The 24750-nt window shown below is 45.0% G+C and overlaps 1 protein-coding gene across 1 annotated transcript; it reads right to left on the reverse strand.

Annotated features, from left to right (window-relative positions):
• Window positions 1-2487: 2487 nt before the first annotated feature.
• Window positions 2488-14712, reverse strand: QPCT (glutaminyl-peptide cyclotransferase; the record flags this gene model as incomplete). The annotated part of the gene is made up of 7 exons (XM_084262440.1): window positions 2488-2633; window positions 3562-3678; window positions 4158-4257; window positions 5131-5307; window positions 7797-8078; window positions 10463-10609; window positions 14587-14712. 7 exons carry the CDS (start codon window positions 14710-14712, stop codon window positions 2488-2490), a joined length of 1095 nt encoding a protein of 364 aa, XP_084118566.1.
• Window positions 14713-24750: the final 10038 nt, after the last annotated feature.

Raw genomic sequence — 24750 nt, forward strand, 5'->3', positions numbered from 1 at the left:
GAACCATTTTGCTTTACTGACTGCTTCAGGTTCATAGGCTTTTAGGAGCTTAAAGTCTTAAATTCACACGACTACTGGGCTGATGGAAGTTTTCCTTCTAGCAGTTATTTTTAAAAGGAACAATGGATCATATAAATTGCTGAGATGATAACCCTCCCCCTTTTTAAGCAAACCTTCTCCAAGGCTCGCATCAGTTAGGAGATGGTCCTCTCTTCCTGTCCAAAAATAAAAAGACCTAAAGAACCCAAAAGGAAAAAAACTGAACAACCCTATTTGTGTTTTCTTCACGTTTTGAGAGCCACTGAATCATATTACACCTACATGTATCTCTTCTTTGAGTTGAGTGAACATCTCTTAACTGCATGCTTAGGCAGCGAGCATGAGTTGGTGACAAACGATGTGGCAGAGATTTGGTGTGCTACCTCAGTAATTTATGGTTTCAGCTAGCAACAGTGGTTTTAAAACAAACCCAAAACTTTCTCCAGTTGTAGTAACCTTCTCTCTGGTCCCATGCTTTGTAATGGGGGCTACTTTAGCTTCCAAATTCTTGAAGCAGAGCAGCAGAGCGTGTTGCAAACGCACACAGCATTTTTCAGAGGCCCTGCGCTGTATGGAGCACCACAAGAGTGCACCTGTAAAAATGAATCGGCCACACAAACTCGTGTGTAACGCTTCTGGGTGTAGCCATTTTGTTACCTTTTCCTGCTTCTTACGGTGCAGCAGGTGCCTGAGGCTGCTCAGAGCACTCGAAGTTCAGAAGATTTGATGTAGTAGTTTAGAATGTGTTCTCGTGGGCTGAGGTAGAGGAGAACGTGGTAGCAAAGGGTTCAACAAGCTTTGTATTGACACAGATGTACCATAACACCTGAAAATAAACACATCTGTCCGGTTTTTTGAATCTTCCCTGTATTCTGTTTCAGAAGCTGTATGCAAAGTAGCACTTCTCCCAGATGTCAGCGCGATGGGGAAACATAAAATGCTTTTGTTTCATCCTGAGCAACAAAACCAGATTGAATTTCACTTTCCGGCTGTCCTGTGACAGTAACAGCTCACAGACTTGCATTGCTGTAAATACGTATTTCTACTGTGACTCCAAAAGAAGTAACTACCATCTTAGGTTCAGAAACATTTGTTTGAGGAAAATGGTAAAATACAGGCCAAATCTGGCATGCTGACAACTCCATACCTTACTTCCTTTTTAAATCTCTGCCCAGAATGGAACTTTCTGATGGAAGAAGTTTGGAGCAGTAAAATGCTGACTTGTTTATCCTCTGCCAGCTTGATAGGGGTTTTATTAATTTCTTTTTCCCCTTTAAGTGCTCTCATCTCTTTCTCACCAGCAGAAACCATAATTCCATAGGTAGCTTTTGAATACTGGTCTTCTGGATTCTCCTGTTGATTTGGTTCCACGCTAGGTTTCTGCCAGAGTGTTGTACTAAATTTAATTGATAATTCTAGTGAAGCAGAGGGTTGTTAAAACGGTGAGTATCTTTTTCTGATGCAGGCTTGTCCTTGTTGTGTAATGCTTAAACTGTTAGTGTTGCTTCTGACTTTTATACTGACTTTACTCTTACACATAGCACTTTGCCTTTAAAATGATATAAAACTATAGTTTCTAAAGCAATCAGTTTCCTCGTATAATTACTTCTGACATAAGCTGTATTAGAAACAGCAAGGTTTGTTTGGGTTTTTTTGATTTTGGGTCAATTTGTGAATGATTCTCACATGAAGGGATGGGGTGTGCTGGGGCGTTGCTCCCACCCCCCCCCTACTCTTCTCTTCCTGTCTCCTGTGTTGCAGTCATAAGCCCTATGTACCTTCCTCTGGCATCGCTCCTCACCCACCTTTTCTATCAAAAAGTACCCATCAAACTACAGGGAGAAAATTGCATTTGGGATAGTTCTGTGTGCTGGTGGCTTGCTGTCTGCAGACAGGAGCCTTCGCAGCCCTCCTTGTAGGAGAGGGAGCAGAGAGAGGATTAAAAAACCTTTCTGTGTGTCAGGAGTTCTAGCAGCTTCGTCTAGGATGAGGGGGGTTTAGTTCAACCCAAAGTAGAAGTTTGTTTTAGTGTGATTTTTTGCCTCTCTTGATAATGTGGCATAAAAATTGTCATTGTTGGATGCTGACAAAGTTGGTCACCCCTTGTAAAAACAGCATCTAATGCTTAAGTCAGGAGGCCTTCCCTCCTGGGGTAATGTGGGACAGAAACCAGTGGCAACAGTCTGAAAAATTTCTGGGTGGTTTTTATTCAGAGGGAAGACATGGAAAGATGAATTTCTTGCCAGGCTGAAACTAATTCTTATTTAATGCTATCTTATTTGGCTACATGGGACACTGGGCCAGGAACAGCTGAATCAATAATCAAGTCTAGCAAAGCTATTATTGTATTTTGCTTTGCTTTAGTGCTCTCCAGTGCCATTCAGTAGCAGATGTGAAGGTGGGCACACAGCGTTTGCACTGGAGCATGGTTTGCTGCCAGTTTGCTGATCACAAGTTTAGATATTCCAGCACAAACACCTGCAGGATTTTGCTGAGGTTGTCAATAGTGGTTTTGTCAAGGTTTTCTTCTGTGTCCTCCATGGTGTGCCACACTGCTGGAAAAGGGGATGGAATCAGGTGTAGGACTGGAACACCTATAAGGAGGAAAGTGAAATTTGGAGAAGAAATATTGGAGAAGTTCTGTTAAGCCAATCGATGTGTCACCACTTAGCCACAGAGCTAAAACCAAGGCCCACCTTGGTTCTGAAGATGCTCTGATGAGTACTTGGACATCAAATCCACATCTTTGAGTGCTTTGATCGCTGACCCCTAGCTTGACAAGGTGGCAGCAGTAGCACAACTGCTTTCCCTTTCTTTGACTGCATCCCAAAGGAAAAGAACGAACCCCAAGTCTGGCTATGGTGTAGGTGTCTGCCAGGAGAAAGGCTTAGGCAGGGAATCCCAGTTTGGGTATGTGCCTAATTCCAGGAGCAGTCTCAGGCACATTGTGTCCTTCGCTATTTCTGAGGCTGCTCTACGCACCTTCCCCACCCCTCACGCTGGCAGCTGTGAAACCTGCGTTCTCCTCAGGGAATGGGGAGGTCTGGCTTGAGTCTGTGAGTTTTTGCAGGAGTGAGTGCCTCCAAATTTAAACAGGTACCAGTGAGTGAGCATTACCTAACTTTCACAACAGATCTTCAGAGACTGTTGTAGTCTTAGCAGATACGACCCTTGAGTGCTTCGCTGCTCCTAGTAGTAGTAACTGGCTGGCTAGTGCAGTGTGTAGCGATATCCCACCGCCTCAGTGTTGCTTCTCTTTGTAGGACACCACTGCTGACAGAAATTGCCACTCTCTCTGTGCCACTGGAGCTGTGCTCATGCACAGTGAGGGTGGGTTATGTTTTATGCTTTTTTTCCATGTATGTTTTTCGAAGCTGTGACTCTTGGCCTGTGTATAGTTGCATTTGGAAGCCTCAAGTTTGAGCAGATAATCTTGAAAACCAGGATCATATGCACTTGCTCGTTGACTAATGATGCATTGGTTACTGAACTAATGCTTGAAAACATAAAAGCTTCTAGTACCTCTCAATAAAAATGGAACATGGTCATCTTCAACCAAGCCTCGATGCCAAGTAGTCTGGAAATACTGCCTTTCAGCAAAGTGATCCTTCAGCAGATTCATGTTGTGTAGCTCTTGCTCTGTAATTCACAATGACAGCAATTATTACAGCTCTTGGACAACCTGAGGCCTGTTAGCATGTTTGGGTTGTTTTTCCTCTCACATGGATGCTTTTTTTTTGGTCAAAGAAAACAGATTTGGCAACTCTTTTGCACTGGTTTTGTACTTAGAAGACCTCAAGATTGGTTCTGTTACTGTTATTTTACAGAAGTGAGAATTAAAACACAAAAATAAAGCAATTTCCAAGAGTCAGAGAGCGACTACCAGCAATAGAATCTGTTTCATGGCTTCCATGGCATTCTTCCTCAGTTATGTTATTAATTAAATATTAAAATATTCATATAGGGTGAAGGTGCACTAAATGTAACATTTACACTATTAAATATTGTAACTATAAACCTGGAAAATAATCTAAAAATCTGATTAACGTGACTTGATACATTCAGAAACCACATGCTAAACTTTCCAAGTCACCAAAAGCCCATCCCCCTCTCCTTACCAATTGCTTGAAGCCTCTGAAACCACCGACTTGTGTTTGGGAAGTAATTGGGAAAGACTGGGCTTGGTGCACCAATTAAATCCAGCAGTACAAGCAGGTCCTACAGAAGAAAGAATCTTTAATACAGAATTCTTTACATTACTACACCATCAACAGCAGCAACAGTGAAACCTCTTGGGTCGATACAGGTCATGACTAGGTCCTCTGACAGCTCTGGCCAAAGATCTGGCTCCTCTACCATGGTGCCTGAGAAGAACTCATTAGCACAACCCAATTCCAATGTGATGCATTTCGCTGTCTTCCCAAGGAGGTAAAGGGTAGGCCCTTCTGCTGCTCCTCAGGCTGAGACAGATGGCATTGCTTTGTTTGCAGTTTCTTGGGTTATGTCCCTTTAAAAGAAAAAGCTACGGTAGGTGGGGAGAAAGAAGAGGAAATTGCTTCTTCCCTGGAGAACAACAAAGTCTGTCCAGGGAAAGACATTTTGTGAGTCACAAGATACAGTGACAGCAGAGCAGTGTCTCAGCAGCCAGCAGCGAAACAAGGAGGCAGCGGTGGGGAGAAGGGAGCAGACAGCCAGAGTGTTAGTGGGAATTAAAGGGACACTGAGAACTTGCTGTAGCTTAGCCCCGAGCTAGGGGACATTTGCTGCTCGTAGACCGATACAATGCCCGTGCTCTTTCCTAATCGCTTTGAATTCTCTCTCTTGAAGAAGGTGGGTATCCTGGTTCATATTCTAATAAATCTGTGCATTTTGATTTTTTCCATTACTTCTCCTCATACTCACATGGAGAAGGTCACCTGAAAAGCTCTTCCCAACCCTCTAATTTACTGCATCTCAGGAAACTGTCATGAGCCTGCTTCTTCCTTTAACTTCGGGGTTCGTGGTTTCTTGGGATTCTGGCCAATTACTTACTAATTAAGTATGGAAAAATGCAATTTACTATTATTCATTAGGGAGGTAAAAGCCACTTACTATGCCCTGCAGCTGATTTGTGGTTGTTGAGCCAGGTGGATGTGGAGTAGATGCCATTTTTTGAGCCAAGTGTTGAGATCCGTAGAGGGAGTCTGAGGGAGACCACCGGACAAAGGCTTCCTCACCATCAAAAAATATGAGCTGAAGTGAAAGGTCTGGTCTGGACGTTGAGCTGGTCTGTTGGGGGAAATGAAAAGTAACGTAACTGATTCTGGACAGAGCATTTAATAGAGGACAAATACTGTAGCCATATAAACAACATCAGTAGGAGTATGTTTTCAAGGTACCCTACTGAACCTTACTGTGGTGTAATAGATTAGTGATCAGTCATTATTATTTCTCTAGCACCTTAACATGTTCTCCAGTCTGGCATCATTTTGGTTCTGGTTAGAAATTTCATGTCTGACTTCAGTGGACGTGAGCTGAGCATGTTGAGACACACTGGTCTGCAAAGCCAGGCAGGAGAAACACCTCAAATAATGAAGAGACACTTCAGCAACACCACCTGTTGTAACAGCTAGTATTACTTGACAGTGCCACAGTTGTGCACCAGTGGAGGGGAGTGATGTCTTTGTAAAGCTGATGGCTCTTTGAGGGACAAAGAGCTGTCAGTCACTAGAGAAATGACCATTTCTTTTTCTTCAAGGGGACTCACACAACCACCCTGGCGACTTGACTCTAAATCCAAAGCACAGGGGCTGGAGTAGACACACCCTTCCCTTTCAACAACCAAAAATGTCACAGCAGTGAAATGGAGGGTATAGGATTAGTGTATTTAGAGTCACAAAGGGGACATCTGTGAAATTTCTTTCCAAGGCAGAAGGAGCATCTTTCCTCTCTGTTTACTAACTGAAGCCTTATTTGCACTGGCAGCATTTCCTAATAACCTGCAAAATGGCTAAATGCAGCTTGGTGCTGCTATATGAACAGTTTTGGGAACTGTGGTCTTGGGAGTTGCTATGAATATTTTAACCCCTCTCTGAATTATTGCTATTTCAGGTGCAGATGCATAACATGGTTAAAGAGGCGGGGCCACTGGCAACACTCATGTCCTGTATGGGCTACAGCTCCCAACCACCTGGAGCTGATCCAATATAAACAGCAGTGGAAAACTTCTACAAAACGTTGCTGGCGTAGGCAGGAAGGTATCGATTATGCTCACAGTGATGTATGGATTTCTCTAATGGCAAAGCTTTGCTGCCCTTTGTGCTTTGCACAGGACAGAGCTCTTCTGAGAGCAGCCATTTTGCATTATGTTCTGGAGGAAATTATTAATGCCATTCGAATTTTAGGAAGTGGTATTCGTGTTACTACTGGTCAGTGCGTTCGCAGGTCTGAACAGTGTCAATAGATGTCTTTGCCCTTTGATTTTAAACTTAACCCTATGCAACTGGAGAAACATCAAGACACAAAAATCCCAGCTCCAAGCCAAACTATAAACAGATTTGGCTGAAAGCATAACAGAGTCTGTTAATGCCACTATGAGCAGAGCAAAAGGCTCGTAGCTAATGTATGAAGCAGATGGGTCCCGGAGTATATTTTGTTCACAGGCTGTACACACAGTTGCCTGTGCACTGGATTGCTTTAGATTGCATTATTTTGTTAAATGCTGTCATCTTACATCATAAAACAATTTAATAAAAATATAATGCATGACTTGCAAAAAAAATTCCAGTTGTTCTGTAAATAGCCACCCTGGAAATTTATCCTAAATGAAAGCATGTGCCTTACAGGAGTGCTTTGTTTGGGGATTATAAAAATGGGCATTTTCTTACAGATCTTCTAATTCTTAAATATTCTTATGTCAGAAGGCACCAAACCAGTTGGTGGAAACAACTGCTGACTAGTGACCTTAATAGCTGAGCTGACTGTAAAGCACCCGAGGGACCTTTCTCTGTGAAAGCTGCTAGTGGATGACCATGCTTCTGCAGAGAGCAAATACTGAACCAGTAGATGGCACTCAAGAATCTGTAATCCTACAAGATTTTGGCGCTTGTAGGATCAATAGATTTTTGTGCCTAGCAATGGCAGCACACTTTGAAGCAGTTTCACAGCATAGGTCACACAGACTGGTGGTATTATACTATGAGTTGGTCGTTTTCCTGTACTCAGCCATCGTGCTTTTCATAAATAAACTCTTCAAATTGAGACAGGAAAACAAGAGAAAAAGCTTGGAATCGTTATGGGATGGAGGGATGTGAGTGTAACTCCTGCACAGCAGTTACTTCATCTGTCTCCCAAAACTGAACACAGCTGAGAGATTTTCAAAATGCAAGATTCAGAAAGCAACAAAACTTTGTCAATAACCCAAGAGGTTACTGGGTACAGTAAGAGCTTCTGAGTAGGGCTCTGTGGCTTTTGTACAGAAAGTAGTATTGTATCTTGTCAAGTCTATGAAACATGTATTATTTGTGTATAAATTATATCTTTATATATTTTATTAGATATTTTTTTTTAGATTTCCACCCTTGGCATAAGCATTTTTAATGTTATAATGTGTTTTAAAGCAGTAGCTACAGATCTCTCTCCTTCCTGAAGTCAGTGGGAGTTTTCCTACAGGCACAGCAATTGGACTACCAGGCACACAGGCTGCAGGTTGGAACATGTAAGTGCCCTAAGGCCTATTGCTATTGCAAAACCAAATGAAAACCAAATAAGCAAACTACCTTGATTAGCTGAAGCTTGCTATCCAGGGCACGTGCCAGCTCCAGTATCATGGCACAGGGCACAGCTGAATCTGTTGCTCCCACAAACACTCTCTCCTGCCACTGCTGCCCGAAGAATTTTGAGTCATAGTGGCAAGCAAGTACTAGGTGGCGTTTTGCAGAGGGGTTGAGGGTGCTGATGATATTGGAAAATGTTTGATATCCATAAGGTGTGTATCTCTGGAATGTATCCTCTTCAATTTCCCAGCCAGCCTGTAGTCTTTGAAGACGCTGCTTGATATGCTGCAGTTAAAAAAAAAACAACAACCCAGCAAACAAACCAACCCAACCCCCCCAAAAACCCCAGATTAATACCACTTGCATCAGAAAGATGTTGGAGACAAATTGTTATTAGCTATTTAATAGTGGCACTTAAGCTTATTTCTGTAAGTTCATGGTATTTTTAGAAGAAATTTTATAGCAAAATGTAATGTCTCTCTATAAAATAAGCTATGTCTTCGTCTTTGGCTGACTGGCTCCCTTGTGCCTCTTGTCTTTGGAGTCTGAAGGTGCTTTCAATGATTGCCAATTACTGTGAGATATGAAGATCTTGGTCTCTGAAGTTTTGAGGCCAATGCTTTTTCAGGTATAAAACCAAGACAGATTTAATGTTTATGTCTTCAAATCAAAATTCAGTTGTGCCTTTAAACTGAATGTCAAAATGGCTGCAGAGAACTTGGTCTGCCTGGTTTGACAATTACCATAGGTATGTATCACAGCAGTACAATATATATTTATTTGTTTGGTGTGGGGTTTGGATTTTTATTTTAGTTTTCTTAGCTTCTACAAGAAATCTGCTTTCAAGTGACAGAAGTTGTGTACAGGCTCTAAGAGACAGTCCAATTCCTGTATATTAAAGAACAAATTAAACATTTCAGAACAATGTTTGAAAAATGAGATCCTGTAAGTGTAGATCATATGAAGATAACAATTAAGACAGTGAATATATTAGATCATTCATTTTAGGTGTCTTACCTAAAGAGACTACCTCTAAGACCCCTGGTTACACTAAGTACAAAGTTCTGGCTTACTCTTATTAGAAGGCCATCTCTGTTGAGCAACTTATTTTTATGGGTCCCTAGAGTGCTTCTTCAAGTCAGATTCCTCTCTCTTTAAATAAACACTAGGAAAAGCCTCTAAGGGGAAAAAAGAAAATAGACTTTGAAGACTTGTCCTGCTCTCAGTGAAGTCAGTGGGAATATTGCCATAAATTTTAGTGCTAGAACAAACTTCCATTTTGTTTGTGGTCACCCTCTGAAAGCTTTTATGGCATTGTATGGTCTGTGTGCTATCTGTAGGCAGAGCGAAGGACGTCTGGTATGGATTAAGGGGAATACACAAGCCTGGATGCAGTTCCCAGTGTGTGCTAGCCCAGACTGGCACTAGCCTTCTACCTTAAAGGAAGCTGATGCTGGTTTTCTTTCTTAACAAATTAAATGTTACCCACTTCCAACCCCCTTGTACTTTCACAATGGAGAAGCCTTTCTTCTTTTTTTTTTTTTTTTCCTTTGGTGGGGTTCTAGTTCAGTACGTGCTGTTACCTTGTAGCAGGATGATCCTATTTTGAACATGATTTGTGGTTTTCTAGCCTAGGCTCAGCTCGGTTTCTTGTTTTTCTTACTTTTCCCCTTTTTGTTTGGCTGCCTTCCAAAAGAAGCCACAGAACTGAATCTACAGAGACATGCACGCGTGCACACACCAAGCGTATAGAGAAGGCTGCATTCTTCCAGCCTACCACTTGCAGAGTGGGAAATAAATGTACTGTGTAGTTAGGGCTACCTGGCAGCTGTGGAGTCACTGCCTAAAGGGTAGATGAAGGCTAGTGAGATGTTGTGAACACCTTCTATAAACTCAGCTGTACCACTGTTTTAGTCTCCCGCTGGGCTAACGTAACCCAGAGCCAGCATGGCACACAGTCACATAGAGGCCCACGTGGTGAGTGCAGAGCAGAAGTGCTGACCAGGCAGCAACCCAGTCCTGAGGTAACTCCTCCTGCCTCAGATACATGGGGCTGGGGGGTCTTGCTGGCTTGGGGCCAGGTCCAACCTGGGTATGTTAGCCCAGCACTAACACACTGCTCTGCTCTGGCCAGCGGAGCTAGGAAGGTGCTTGGAGCAGTGCTGCACTTCATCATGTTTGGCCATTTAATCTGCCTGCCCATTTGGGTTCCTCTGATCCCTTTTTGTGTTGCTACACCCACCTGAAGCAACCCTACAGGGGAGTGTAACAGCACAGACCTCCCCAGAAAAAGGGTGGTGGGGTGCAATTTATTTCATCCCTGCGTTTGGTCCCAGGGGGTTTGAACCACTGACCAAAATCCTGCTCGTGTGAGGACAAGGGTTGTGTTATACTTTGGATACCAGACCTGAGGCCAGCCTTTTAAATGAAAACATAACTTTAAAGCCTTTTTTTTTTCTCCCCATCATGCTATGCAAGCCCTGGGAAATAACATCAGCTACAGCGCAGAGCTGTGTCGTGTAGGCTCTGTGCAGTCTAGACTGGAACAATAAGAGAGTTCATCCTACCAAATGAAAGGAATGTGTGTGTGTCCCTTCAGTGGTCACAAAAAGTGCTACCAGAATGTAAGTAATGGATGTTCTCAGAACTTCCAGGAAATGGTGCCTTACCTGTCGTACGACGTAATTTCCCGGCGACCCCGAGTATCTTTCTATCAGGATAGGGCGCAAATCGTTCTCCCACATTTCTGCAACATTTGTGGTTGCTGCAACTTTCTGAATAGCATCAGAATGTAAAATTCTTGGTTGGTGAGAGTACTGTAGAAGGGAAAAAAAAAAAAAGATTGCTATAAATGTTACTTGACCTTTTTTATCATAGTTTTCTTCAGCATTACAGTAAAAGCAATATATTGTGCTGCTTTGATTTAATGACATTTTTAAGTTCTGTGGCTTCTGTATATCTGATTTCTGTGCAAAATATGCCAATATTAAAAACACAGAAGAAATGTTTAGCTATCAGCTAGCTGTGAGAACTCAGCCCATGATAAGGTTTGCTCTTTTTTAATATCTTAATTCTATATACATACAGTCGTATCTGCAACCATGCCATCTTCAAATGAGACTTCCACTGAGACAAACACCAGAAGCCCTGTTTTAAGTAGTATTAATATTTAGCCTCATGCTGGGTCTACATTATGAGGTGCAGTACTGCAAAGAAATGCACTCGCTAGCTCAGTCCCAGAAAGCGTGAAGCTGTGTCTTTGTCACCTCTGCCCACAGTGGTGGTACTGGTGTGACTGCACGGCATGGTGCAGCTCCTTTGGGGCTGGCTGGGGTATACATCAGCTTTGTGACTCATGGGTTAACCTCAGACTTAGCAGCTGATCTCCTGTGTCAACAGCTAGCAGAGTGGTTAGTTACTTCCCAAGCGTCTGCTTTTCTATTGCCTAAGTAAGCAGGGACCTTTAGAGCTATTTCAGGAGACCTAGAATGCTTGAGACATCCTCCTGGGCTGGCAAACGTATGTCTTTGACACGAAGGAGCCTTGTGCTGCTCTGGAGTGGTAGCTGAATGCCAGGTGGGATCCTCAAGGACATCTCAAATACCCCTTTGGTCAGCTAATTTTAAACTATCCAATCTCTAGCAATTGTCTCCTCAGCAACATCCCACGATGCTCCTGTTTACACAGATTCCTATGTTGGGCACTGTCACAGGCTACTCCTATCACATCTACACCTTAATTCTATCATAGGGATTTCCTACCTCTCTCTTTCTCCCATTAGGAAAAGTCCTGACCTGTTTGTTTGTTCTTTGATCAGAACTGCCTTCAGTGACTGATCAGACTTGCTCTCCTTCAGTGCCCCTTGTTTACCTCACCCTTTTTGAAGTGAGGGAGGGAAAGAAAGGGAGGGAAACTGGAACATGAGTGCACCATATTTACAGCCTAGGGTAACAGTATTTCCTGGTTTATGCTTTTCCTTTCTTAAAACTGTGTAGCAATTGACTTGCTTTTGGGCTGCTGCTGCATGCAACTTACATTTTTGTAGATGTATTTTCTCTAACTCCATCACTGTTTATGTTAATGGAAAATAACCATTCCCCCTCCTTTCCCACTCGCTCATTACTGGGACGGATCCTCTGCAGTCCTTAATTACTGCGACTGATGAATATTGTTTGAAAATGTTTTTTGCCTATTTGTCATCTTTTCTACTTCATTTGTGTGGGCACTGAGTAAAGCAGGCGCAGGCACAACTATTTTCTAGACCTCACTGTAAACATTTAATGTTACCCTTTTCTCTTTACCTAGCTGTTTATCAATGTGTGGACCTTTCCTCTAGTTCCACCTCAGTTTACTACAGAAATTAAGTAGGTGAGAGACACAGATACACTGATTCCTATGCTGCTAATTTTAACCTAGTGTTTAAAGCTGAATTTTAAGACCCCAGGGACACCACATTTTAGAATGTGCAGTTAATGTTTTTAATGTTAGCCAACCTAGATGTGGGTTAAAGAAAAATCTGTGTTTCATCTGATATAAAGAAGAACTTTTTACACATTTGTAAATCGTGTTGTAGAAGATGCATAAACTGCCTTTGGAAAGACTGGGAGTTTAATATGGTGGAATTTACACCAGTGTAGAAAAGGGTCAGAAAAGAGATGTTGTCAAGGAGCGCTTCTGCTTAGGAGGAACAGGCTGTAAGAGAAGAGAGAAAAGCTAAAGCTATGCACTTCGGAAGAGTATAGGAGGTCTAATTAATTAAGGAAGTTCAGAAAATACTGCTTCAGCTGAACAAGTGAAGGGGTCAGCAAGAACATGGAATCATCTTGCTTTTAACTGTAAAGCATGCCTGGCAATTGGGGTCACTGGATCACTTTGCAAATAAACATTACTATTCTTAAAATACAAATATGTGAAAACACTTTAGAAGCGATTCTATTTCTAATAATGAAGATATTTTCAAATTTGGTAAGTGAAAGGAATTACAGAAGGACTAAAAGGGAAGCCAAATGAGATCTGTAGGTGACTCATTCCTTACAGTGTTGGTCAAACTCTATTTCCTCTGTGGCCAACAGCAGGGAAGCAGAGCAATGTGTTCATCACAGGGCTGTTGCTAAGCCTTTTGTGCTAAGCTGCAGAAAACTGCAAGACTTCAACTTCTATAAGTATGCCATGCTTACCTGTTAAATTTGGTATATTTCAGCTCAGTGCCAAGGGAAGTTAGCTTCTAAGAACTTTTAAAGTTAGGACCTGATACCTCCTCCTCAATGAGAGAGGGGGGAAAGTCTGTATGCTGTTAAGACTCTCAACTTCGGGCTCACACATCCCTTTAGGGAGAAGGACAAAAGTTGTCAATGGATAAGAATTTGATGAGAAAGAGGAAGTGGTTCTTGGTTAGTGTCTGCATGGGCAGAGGAGTTCAGATGATACAGTTCTGTGGTCAGATGACGCTACTTACGTCACTGGCTAGTAGATCGACTAGTTGGGATGGCATGAGCAGACTGGTGTGGCTCAAAGAGCCTGACAAAAGGAGCACTGGGGCTACACACTTGTACATTGGCTAGCATGACTAAAGATTTAGCCTCATGTATTCTTACACATGCATTATATATATACTTATACATGTACATACTACAGATGTATCACGTTACAGATGTGCAGTCAAAACATGAGCTCTATATATGGTAAGATACAACTAATAGAACAGAATTACAACATTTTTTGAATGGGAAGTAAGTAAAATCAAGGAGAAAGGGAATGCCTAAGGGAAGTGAGTGGGAAAGCTAGGAGGGAAGCTTCATTTTGCCAGTTGGTCCTGGACTCCGATCTATTAGTGAAGAGAACAGTGTGTTGGATTAGTGGAGTTTATTCAGTTCTGGCTGAACTTTGATTTCAGCTCCACAAACACCTGGGGCCCTAGAAGTATATTCTCTATTTGGAAATTCCTGAACCCTTTGATTGAATGTGATTTGAAGTCATATGCTCTTCCCTGTACCACGTGTTTAGTTCTTAACAAAGAAACTGTATTAGTGTTTTTTAATTGACCGCTAAGGGCTGTTACACAGAGAAATCAGGGGTCTACTGCTCATTACTCTTCCATTAAGCATTATCCCAAGCCTGATTTTTTTTTTCCCACTGATTCACACAACACTTTGAAATGAAAACAATATAGTGTGGCTCTATGTCATATTGGAATATTATATCCATTCACAACGACCTTGCTGCAGCTTTCAGTGCCAGCCCTGACTCTTCTTCCTGGCTAAACGTGTATCTCTGCTGGAAGAGCTACTTGTATTATCAACCTGAGGCGCTATCCACTGACTCACTGTAACAACATGGAGAACTGGAGCACAATAGAGCGCTACATGGAGCACAAGTTCAGGCTCTGAGGCCTCTTGTCCTATTTGGATTTCCCCTTAAAGTCACTCGCTGTCCCTGAAAAAGCTTATGGCTCCAGCCGCCCGCTCCCTGGCGCTATGGGCGGCACCCCCACGATGACAAAGGTGCGAAGAAGCCTTGTTCTCTGCAGCCATCCATCCCCTCGGCTGAGAGGGAAGCCATGTTATCCAGCCTCACCTGAGCTTCCCGCGCCGAGCGCGGGCCGGTGACGCGCGGCTGAAATTCACGTTGGCGCCCAAGCCAGGATGGCGTGCGGCCGGGAGAGGGTGCCCGCCGGGCGGGGCTCTGGGGTACGCCGCCCGCTTGCTGGTGCCTGCCTCCCGGGAGGGCGAGATCCCTCCATCCCCCAACCGAGCGGAGATGCACGGAGAGCCTGGGAGACGCGAACGAGACCCACCTTCTCCAGGGTCCAGTCTGCTCCGGTTTCCCTCCCGCGCACCAGGTGAAAGCAAGCGACGGTGAAGAGGCACAGTGTCCCAAGCAGGCGGCAAGCGATCGCCGTCCCCTCGCCTGCCCTCGCCATCCCTCACGGCTCTCCCCGCGGGCCCCTTTCCCTCCGCCTTCCCGAGGCTCGGGGGTGGAAAAGGGGGGAGAGCCAGGGCCGGTGCCGGCAGAGGAGAAGACGGAGAGGGGCAGCGCTGGAGAGCGGGAGGGAGAGAGGCTGGCTACTGCAGGAGCGGGCGCTGGCTGCCGGAGCCGCGGCTCCGCCAGCCTCTCCCAGCTCGTCTCCCCTCCGAAATGAGTCTCTTCCCTGGCACGACGTCAGCAGTGCCAGGAGGGCTGTCTGCCACCAACCCCGGGGCCGCCGCCTCCCTCCTCTCCTCCTCCCCCCCCCGAGCCCGCGGTGTTGCAAGAGGAGGCTCGCGGGGGCTCGTGATTTTCCCCGTGGGAAAAGCCGTATCCTGCGGTTCCCCCTGAAAAGGGCTTTGAGCCGAGTCGCGGCCCCGTGGCTCCCTCTGATCTCGGGGCGTTTGCAGAGAGATGGCAGCCCCGGGCATCCGAGTGAGGCTGTGCAGAGGGCTTTGGGCTCCTGCTGAGCAGGGGCCTTCATCAGCCCTGTTCCTGACAAACGGCCTGAAACGAGCGTTTGTGAAGGCTCTTGAAGGGCAAGGTTCTATAGAATTGAGAAGTCGTTTAATTTCTTATTTTATAAGCTCTTCTCTTGACCCTTTTTAGGCCTAAAATGGCAATCCCGTCATTTTAAATTCAATGAGGCATTTTAAATTCTGTAATTGTATTAGTAAAGCAAAATGTGTGGTGAGGCAATGCTTTGCAGTAGACTGATTAAGATGACTAAACCAAACTGATAAGCTCCTGAGCACAGGAGGAGCCCTTCTTTAGGTCGTCTGGCGTCACCATCCTTGCTCTGCGGCGCTGTAGAAAACATCTGCATTGATGACATTCCATTAAAAGGCTCGAATTTTTACATCATTCAGACAATGATGAAATTAATTGAAATAATTAAACAAACACGCATTGAATGAAGAATGGAAGGAACAGGAAGGAAGGGAAGGAGCTGCTCCTCAGCCTCACACTGGAAAGTCGCTTCCTGGAAACTACCGCTTTGTGAGCATTCAAAGTGTCTGTGAGGGTGATATTAGAGAGAGGGAGCAATTTGTTGATTTGCAGATTTTTGACCTACATTCCACAGATTTCCTAGAAAAGCTGGTGGATCTGCTGGCCAGCATTCAGATGGGATTTCTGGGTGAAAGTTTTACTGCAGATTCAGCATCCTTGTAGCTGATACTAAGAACGTGGCTGTACCCATTTTCTTTTTCCTATATGGGGAAACAAAAACTTAATTTAAGTCGATGCCATTTCCCCCACAAAAGACCACAGGTTGGCTTTGTTACAAAATAGTTCCAAAAGCAAAGCCAAGTCACTGGTGAATAGGGAGAAATGAGCAATCATTTGATTACCAAGAAAAATCAGCATGTTTTACAGATTCTTAGGCAAAAGTGCCAGCATGTCAGCAGAGTTCGAGTCATGGGAAATCAGTCTAAATCCTAAAACCTACCAAGATGACAGTGATCCCAACAGGACCATACAGCAGAACAAGAACATGTTGCCCCTAGATCCTGTGGCTGACTACATAATCCAGATGCTGGACAAAATTTCTGGCTGATGTGCCATGGTTCTCATACAGTTTAGCAGGAAAAGAACACAGCAAAACAATAGCTACAGGAGAAATTTGCCAACAATGTGAGCGTGATTCAGGACTAATTCATACTGATTTCCCCTGAGGGATTGTAGCCACGCCGAGGGCTACAACATCAGCTTAAGACAGTGTTGATCTCACCTATGAGGGAAATGGACCAGATGCATAGAGAAATTGAACAGGATTTTTTAAAAAAGTGTTACTTTAAAAATTTGGAGGGGAGACCTCACTCACCTTGTACCCCTGTTAACCACTTCATAAACTTCTGTATTTAATGACATAAAGAAAATTGAGAAGAGTAAAAACAAAACAAAACCCACCCGGAACAGTTCACAGTTGAGAATTATGTGATTGTTTTTTAAAAAGAACATACAAAGCTAAAAAAAATAATCAAAGGTGATTAGCACTTTGTTTTTCCAGGGATGATTTATAAAAGGAAAACATGCTGTTTAGCCCTACTTCTTACTACCAAATTGAAAAGATGTAAACAAATTGCTCAGTGGTCAGCTGTTTTATAGATTTTAAATCGCTATTTTATTACTCTGAAAGATCCAATAGATGTAACCAGGTATCACCTAGGAAAAAAAAATTAAAAAAAAGGTGTACTATTTGAAGAAAAACATCCATTATCCGTGAAAATACAGTCCTCACATTGCTCCTTTCCTGTAACCCAGTTGATGTGACAGTGCCATCTACTGAAGTCCTGAAGGATAGGTGTTGGAGGCAGCACTGTCAAAAGCTTTTCCTTCTGCTGACTCTACAGCATATAAGCGTTTCATCCCAAACCGCCTCTCGGAGGCAGACGCTGACTGCCCTGTCGTTGCCTTGGTTATTGACTCTGGAGAAATGCAGTGTCAAATGCCGCGGATGTAACACGTGCAGGGGGACTCCTGCACCTTCCACTGCTTCGAATACAGTTTTGATGCTCAGCTCTCTCAACTGGCAGGGCCGTGGTAGGGACAGGAGAGAAAGGCTGATGGTTTGTGTTTGGAATCCGCCTAGTATAAGGGAATTTTGTGCCTGAGCTGTGGCTGATTTGCCAGCAGTCAATATATAGTCTTGAGATTTGCAGTGTTTGGCAGCCGGGGCTGCTGCATATTCAGAAATCTGCAGGCAGCTCTTACAGCCCAGACAGAAAGGGTGGTGGGGGCTGATGTTCCCAAAGAAGAACAGGGGCTGGTGCTCGTGTGCTTTCTGTGGGCTTCAGCTGCTCTTCATCCCAGTCAGCCTGTCCACTGCTGACCTCTGTGGGGTTCAGAACAGAGCCTTTGTCAGGCTGTGGAAGTACCACATTTGGCGATTCAGGTTTGAGGGATTCTGTTTCCATGGGCTGACGTGTTTGCAGACACAGTTTTACTAAGCAAAATGCACAGGTGAACCCTGGACACTTATTTATGGAAATAACTTTATTTCAGAATCTGTACAATAGGATGATATGATGTGAACGAGCCTACACACCCAGCAGGCACAAGCAGTTCTGAGATCATCCTTTAAACTAGTGGGGGGTAAGTGAATTCCAAAAGGTCAGTTACATATAATTAATAATATAAATATATATTTTGTTTTCAGTGGTTTTATACCAAGGTAGATTTTAATTCCATGGGTTTTTTAAGGCTATACAAAACTCTTCACTGCTTTGTCAGAGGTGGATTTTAGGACAAAGTTCAGCTAAGGGCTCAAACCAAGACGATGAGGTAATTCAGAGACACATCCACATTTCAGGATTTTATCCAAACCAAACCTGAACTAAGCCTTTTCAGTTCTCTTATGGGGGGAAAGGAGACCATGGGAGGAGACAAAAAAAAAAAAAAAAGAAAAAGAAAAAAAAGAAAAAAAGAAAAAGAAAAACATTTTAATATTTTGTCTGTATAGATACCAGTTCCTCTTTTTTGCAAGCATTTCCTCCAGATCTTAGAGATCTTGGATGGGGGCATTTGCTATACAAGGTCAGTGTCAAGAGCAGTGAAGCAGTGAAAACGAAGCATGGCAGCACATGGAATTTCTCAGACAAATGCACCAGTCAAGTCTCCGAGGACATTGCCTTCTTTGTAACCCAGTTAGATGATATGAAAATATTCCAAACATCAGATTGGTGAATAGAAATGAATGTGTTATGTTTCCGTTTTCAGATACAAAATACCCAAATGCAGTCGGCATTCATTTCAAACTGGAAAAACTTGATGTATTTTTAGTTCTAAAACAGTCATCCCAAACGCAGTTTGTCTATACAGTCCTAGTGGTCCATATAGAACAAAACCCAGGGGTTTTATAAATGCAAATAAATATGGTAAGTTACCTCTACTTCCTGGCATCTCGTGGCTGTGAAAGAGAGCAATCTGTAAAGTGCAGCTGGCTTCAGCAGGGAAAGCTCTGAGCTGTGAAAACAAGCTAACCATCTGAGAGAATGATGTGGGCTCAGCAAGTAGATGAACTTTGATGAAATCCACAGGAAATCACTAATTATGGTAGTCACAAAAATAACAAACCAGAATGCTCGCCCTGTCAGTTCATGCAGAGAGGGCTAATGCTGTCATAATGCCACACTATATAGTCGCACCAAGTTGGTTGTGCATTAAGCACAGAGGTATGTGCTGCTCTGTACATAGATGGTGAAATGCAGAGCTGCTTTCAGATGTGTTTTACTCGGAGATCTTTACAGCCAGAACAGGTTTTTTGATGCTTCAGGAGTATTTGTTTATAGGCAGTACCGCTGCACAAATACTTACGGCAGTTTGTTTTGGTTTGGCTGATGTTGTGTTCTGTAATAAATTGATTTTAAGTAATCTGTCTTCTGTTCTAATTTATGAAAAAGCAGCTATTGCAGCTTAGGGCAGCAAATTAAATGGCACCAACCGCATTGGATGGTGTAAGGCTTAGCTTCTTTACAAAGAAGTATAATCGTCACCCAGCGACTCTGGTAATGCCTAATATCCATCTGGTATTGTCCATAAACAGATATTTTTAGGTCTGTTACTCAGAATGTGAGAAACTCGCTGCACTTCAAATACTCTAGAGTATAACTCCTTGTTGTGCTAAACATCAAAACTCATGTTTATGGAGGCAAGCTCTATGTTTACAGTAGTGGCGTGTGGGAGTCCCACTTCAGAGGAAAAAGGAAACTATGATTGCTCAGTTATCTGGTGCAGAGCTTTGGCAAGAACATCCTCTATTCATGGAATAGCATTCATTTAAAAGTCCCTGGGTGTTTTTTAGCATTCAAAAACAGTTAAGAGCAGAACTGGCCATTAACTGCTACAGTTTTAAAATAGTTCCAGATTTCGACAAGAAGCCACAGGCTAATTACTTATCAAATAAATTGTCCCTGGTCAGAACACAGACCTGGTTACACTCTCAATCAGCTGCACTGTGTGAAGGTTTGATGCAAAACAGGGTGAATCAAGCGGAAAGACTCCACTCGGCTGCAGTAGGTGTCAGACCAGGCCTCAGGAGTACAAGATGAAGGAAATGAGAAACGTACGTTACAACCAGCACTATAAATGACAGCGCACTAATCTGCTTCTCCATCTGTGTTTTGCTGAGCTGAGAACTAAAAGCCTTTGAATTGCACTTGACAGTTTGCCTTTTCCAAGCCTTTTCAGTCTGGCGTATAATTTAAACTTCAGCCGCTTCTTATGGTAGTGGCAATTATTTTAAGGCTCGTGCACAGAAACTGAATCCAAATTCAAGAAGGAAGATTATGGGTTGTCTTTTAACAGGGAGCTTTTGGGCTGGAGGGAGGTTGTGAGTGCAGTTTTGCCACGTGACCAGTTTTGTTTAGTACTTTTTGTTGAATGCCTTTGCTTAGTATCTTGCGTGCAGAGATTTGCTGATGATGCAAGACTGGCATCATTAATGCAGAGCAGGAAGACGGGATTTGGGTGAATCAGAGTATTAGAAGCAAGAGGGGGAGGTGGGGGGAGCTGAACCATAGTGGCGGACAGTCATGTCCGTTAAGGGCTTGGAGAGCTTCCGCAGTTAAGCGACAAGCTCACCAGTGGGGACTACCAAGGGAGGCACGGGGAGCGGCAGGCACGCCGTTTGCAGAAAGCCCTGTCGAGCCACCAGGTCAGAGTGGCCACGAAAAAGACCAACGTGATCCTGTGACACACTAGGTCAAGTATTTCCTGTGCAGTGATGAAGTGCCTTGTCCGAGGCCCTGGGGAGATCTCCGTGGGGCTGCGCCGCGCCACCCACGCCCCGGAAAGGTGAACTGAAAGTGGCGCAGATGGAGAGACAGGCTGCGGCGGTACCGCCCGGGCCGGGGAGCTGCAAAGCCCAGGGCGCTCCCTGAGGTACAGCGGGGAGGGCGGAGGAGCTGCCGAAACTCGAGGCCGGCACTGGCACAACGGCGAGAGGGTGAGCGCTGGCGCGGACCCAAGTTTTGGCATGACCGGAGGAAGCGCGGGCTAGAGAGGAGAGGCAAGGGCGGCGGCGGGGCGCCAGGGGCAAGATGGAGCACAAGCAGCCGCTGAAGGCGCCGCCCCGCCGCGCCGCGCCCCGCCGTCCCGTTAGCGGTTCAGGGCAGCAACCGCCACAGGCAAGAAAACTAACGGAAACTCTTTCGGGCAGGGCTGCGCATGCGCCGCCTCACTCGCTGAGCCCCTCTCGCGCGGTGCACGCCGGGGCTTGTAGTTTGCCTGGTTGCGGGGCCCCGGGCCAGAGCGGGGCTGCAGGACTACATCTCCCGGCAGCCCCCGCGACGCAGCCCGTCCCGGGCGGCTCTGGTGTGTGCGGGGAGCCGCGGGGCTGCGCGGCGGGTGAGATGTGCGCGAGGGAGCTCTGGGCCGGGGGCAGCCGGCGTCTGGAGGGGCCGCAGGTGAGGGCGGCGGGATGATGGGGCGCGCGCGCTGCCGCTGGGGCGGGAGTCGCCGTGCGGGGGGGGGGGGTGGCGGGGGCCGGGGCCGCCGAGCCGGGGAAGGGCGGGGGCGGACTCGGAAAGTTCCTGCGGCGGCGGGAGCGGCGACGTCGCCGTCGCTGACCCCGGCGAGGGGCCCTGCCCCGGGGTTTATGAGGGGGGCCCCCGGTCGCCCCCGGCGGGGGGAAGCGCCGGCGCGGCGGCAGCTCCGCCCTGGCGCGGGAGTGCTGCGGGGTGGGGGGTGACGGGCCGAGGCCACATCATCTCCGGAGAGCGGCGCAGCGGGGAGCTGTGCCGGCAGGGGCGGGTCGCCCAGCGGGGATTTAAACCTGGGAGGGACGGGACAGGACGGGACGGGCGGCTGCCAGCGCCAGCCCGGACGGGGCTGCGTGACCCGCGGCAGGCAGTACACATCTCGCCGCCCCGCCGCCGCCGGCAGCTCCTCCGCCGGTCCCGCCCGGCCCGCAGTGGCGGGGAGGCCCCTCGCCCGCCCGCACCCCCAGCCCTGGTACCCGGGGGCGGCTCCGAGGCCCGACGGCGGGAGCCCGGCTGCCGAGCGGTAGGGGCTGCGGTCCGCCCCGGAGAAAACTGGGGGAAGGGAGCAGCTCCCGCCGGGGGTAAGGCGGGCGAGAGGAGCCGCGTGGAGCGGGGCTCGAAGTCCGTGTCGTGCCTTGCAAGGGGAGCGGAGGGCGAGCGAAGTGCCAGATGTTGGAGAAGCTGCCCGAGAGCCGCTTGATCTGGGAGCAGCCCCGAAGGGAAGGGAAGGGGAGGGTCGGCGCTTCTGCGGGGAGACCGGGCTGGAAGCCGGGCTGCGAGCTGCGCAGCAGGGACGGGTGGGCTCCCTGCGTAGGTAGTCCTTGTGCCTCTCCGCTTTTGGAGGTTTAGGGGTTTGTAAACACACACGCACATAAATGTAGAACCGTAGGGCTGAATGTAAATTTCAACAGGCGCTTGTTCTGTTTGATGTTCAGAGTCGGTCTGTCCTGACTACAAAGTGAGCAGTTTCTATGGCTTTCCTTTCTTAGAAGGACCCGTTCTTTCCTACTAAGTAGCAAAAATAAACTTCATTAAAGGCTTACATGCACATAGGCTTGTTATCAAAAGGCTTTGTAAGCGCCAATGGATCGAGCTTAAATAAAATTAACATGGTAATCAGGCACCTGTGGGCGAGCTCTGGCAGCGTGCTTTCACTGTCTAAATTACACTTGTTTAGTAGACCCATTAATTCTTTTACGTGATGTGGCTTTTCCATTTTCTCTGTGGTTGGTTAGGTATTAACGGGTTGCAGTTCAGGTCTGCCCCTGAGGCTTGGTGTTTGCCATCTCTGGTATCTGTGAGGAGCGAGGGAGGGGAAAAAACAATACACACAAAACAAAAAGCAAGTCGCCTTCAAGCAAAGGTGAAGGCACTGTGAAGCTGCTTTATTTAAATGTCACTGTTGCTGCCCTTGTTCTTCCTATTCATGACCTTCACCTCCATCGTGTTTAGTGCATTCTCTGAAGCAGAAGCGGTCTTTTCAGGTGTGGTTGGTAAATGTTGAGCAGCCCTTGTGAGTGTCTGAAGGCAACAGTTTGTAGATATCTATGCTGAAAGTTTGGAAGGTATCAATTTGTTTTCTCTTCTGGAGCCTCTCTCAGAACCAAGAGCTTGTTTTCCTCCCAGTGTTGCAATTCATGTGCTTCTCTGTCCTTATCTACCTGTAAGAGTGCAGTGGCAGTAGGGTTATGGGTTATTACACTGGTAAATAATCTATTAAATGGACTTTTCCACCAGTTTTCAGCCTTATTTCTAGTAAGGACAGTTTATATTGTGTGTGATAAACTGTGACAATCCTTTTCTAAAACTTCATTTCACTTAATCCTAGTAATATTCTCTTTGAGATATCTCTTTTTTTTTTTTTTTTTGTACCTGAGGGAAGGAAGAAATACTTTAGCTTATTGGTTTTGGTGTCCTATACGGATCTGTGCTCCTTTAAAAACTGTTGGCAAACTGTAGTATCTGTGTCTTTGAGTGATTTTTGCATTTGCAGCCACCTTTTCTGTGGCAGAAGTTGCATGGGGAGTTTAGACATGATTCTTTTAGAGTATTTCAGTTGCTTGTGAAATGCTTGAAGTGTCGAATCAGGTAGCACAGCATCTTGTAACAAGCGTTTTGAGCCTGTGCTCGTGAAATTATTTATTTTAAATGGTTGTAGCAGACTTGCTTTATCAATCAGGCATGTGAGCATTATACTTTCCCCCCTGCCAATATTCACTTGTATGATACGCATGTCTTCCTACAGCCAGAGCTTGGGCAAGATGTTCTTCAGTTGTCTTGAATTAAAGTATTAAAATGGTATCCTGAGTAGATGCTACATGGAGGTTTTGTCAGTTTTGGCGTGATGTTAGTTCTGACATTTCAATGCATGTAATAAATTTCCTGCCTAGCCACCAGTTTCTCAGTATATGTTTATGGAGCAGTGATATGATCTACTCTCCCCTTTTTTTGTTCTTTCTTTTTTTTTTTGTATGGTTGGGGTTTTTTTTTGTTTAGCTTTGTTTTTACCTTCTTAAATGTTTTGTGCTTTGCTCTGCTAAACGGCAGTTGATGAAAAGATGTGTTAACATACTGGGCAGCACTAGGTCTGATTTGCGTCTCGTACAGTGGGAAAACAGTTAAATTCAAGTTCGAAGTAGAAAACGTTACATAACACGTTCGAGTACCAGGAGTTGGTGATCCTGCTGCTTCAAAGTAGAGTGGTTATGACATTGCTATGCAATTTTATGCATTTCATGTGAATAACAACTCTATATTTTCCCCTACAGGCAGAGAACAACGTTTCAAAATGCTGGAGATTATCTGGTTGAAGCTAGAGATTACATTTAATGTGATTGTGTCCTCAGACATTCTGCTCCTGCATCTCCTGCGCTAAAATATTTTATAAAAATGAAATTAGATACCTTCACTGATCTCCAAGTTAACCGCGTCCTGTGAATTCAGAGAAGACTTCCTGAAGGAGGAGTAGATTCATCACATACGTGGACTTCTGTTGTTCCTCAAGGATACTTTTTTTTTTTCCCACTCTAAAAGGCTATCTAGATGAAGATGAGCCTGCATTTAAGATGTGATCTGTGGAATTAGGTGAACAAGGATATTTTTAATGAGTTACCAGCATTTATTTCCATCTGTGATTCCAGCTTTTTTTTTTTAGTGCATAAAAATGAAGGGCAAGTATAAAACAGCAGAGATGATGTATTTCTGTGAGGCCTCTATGTAAGCCTCTGTTGTCTGGACGTGGTGCTAAAGGACAGACAATCTGCTTTTGATCAGCTGATTGTGACTGCAGAAAAAGAACCTTTAATTTAAAGTAACTTACAGCTGAAATTATTTTACTCTTTGGCTTGCACAGAATGAAAGGGAAAATTAAGTTTTACTGGTCAGGGGTGTTTTACTGAACTAAGAAAGGGAAAGCTGCATTATCCTTGTTTTCATCGCAAACCAGGAACTGACAACATATTTTTCTTAGAATTTGACTACTAGGGAGATCTCGCCAGAGTAAAGCAAGTCAG

The sequence above is a fragment of the Gallinula chloropus genome (genome assembly GCF_964237585.1).
Source record: "Gallinula chloropus genome assembly, chromosome: 3".
NCBI classification, from domain to species: Eukaryota; Metazoa; Chordata; class Aves; order Gruiformes; family Rallidae; genus Gallinula; species Gallinula chloropus.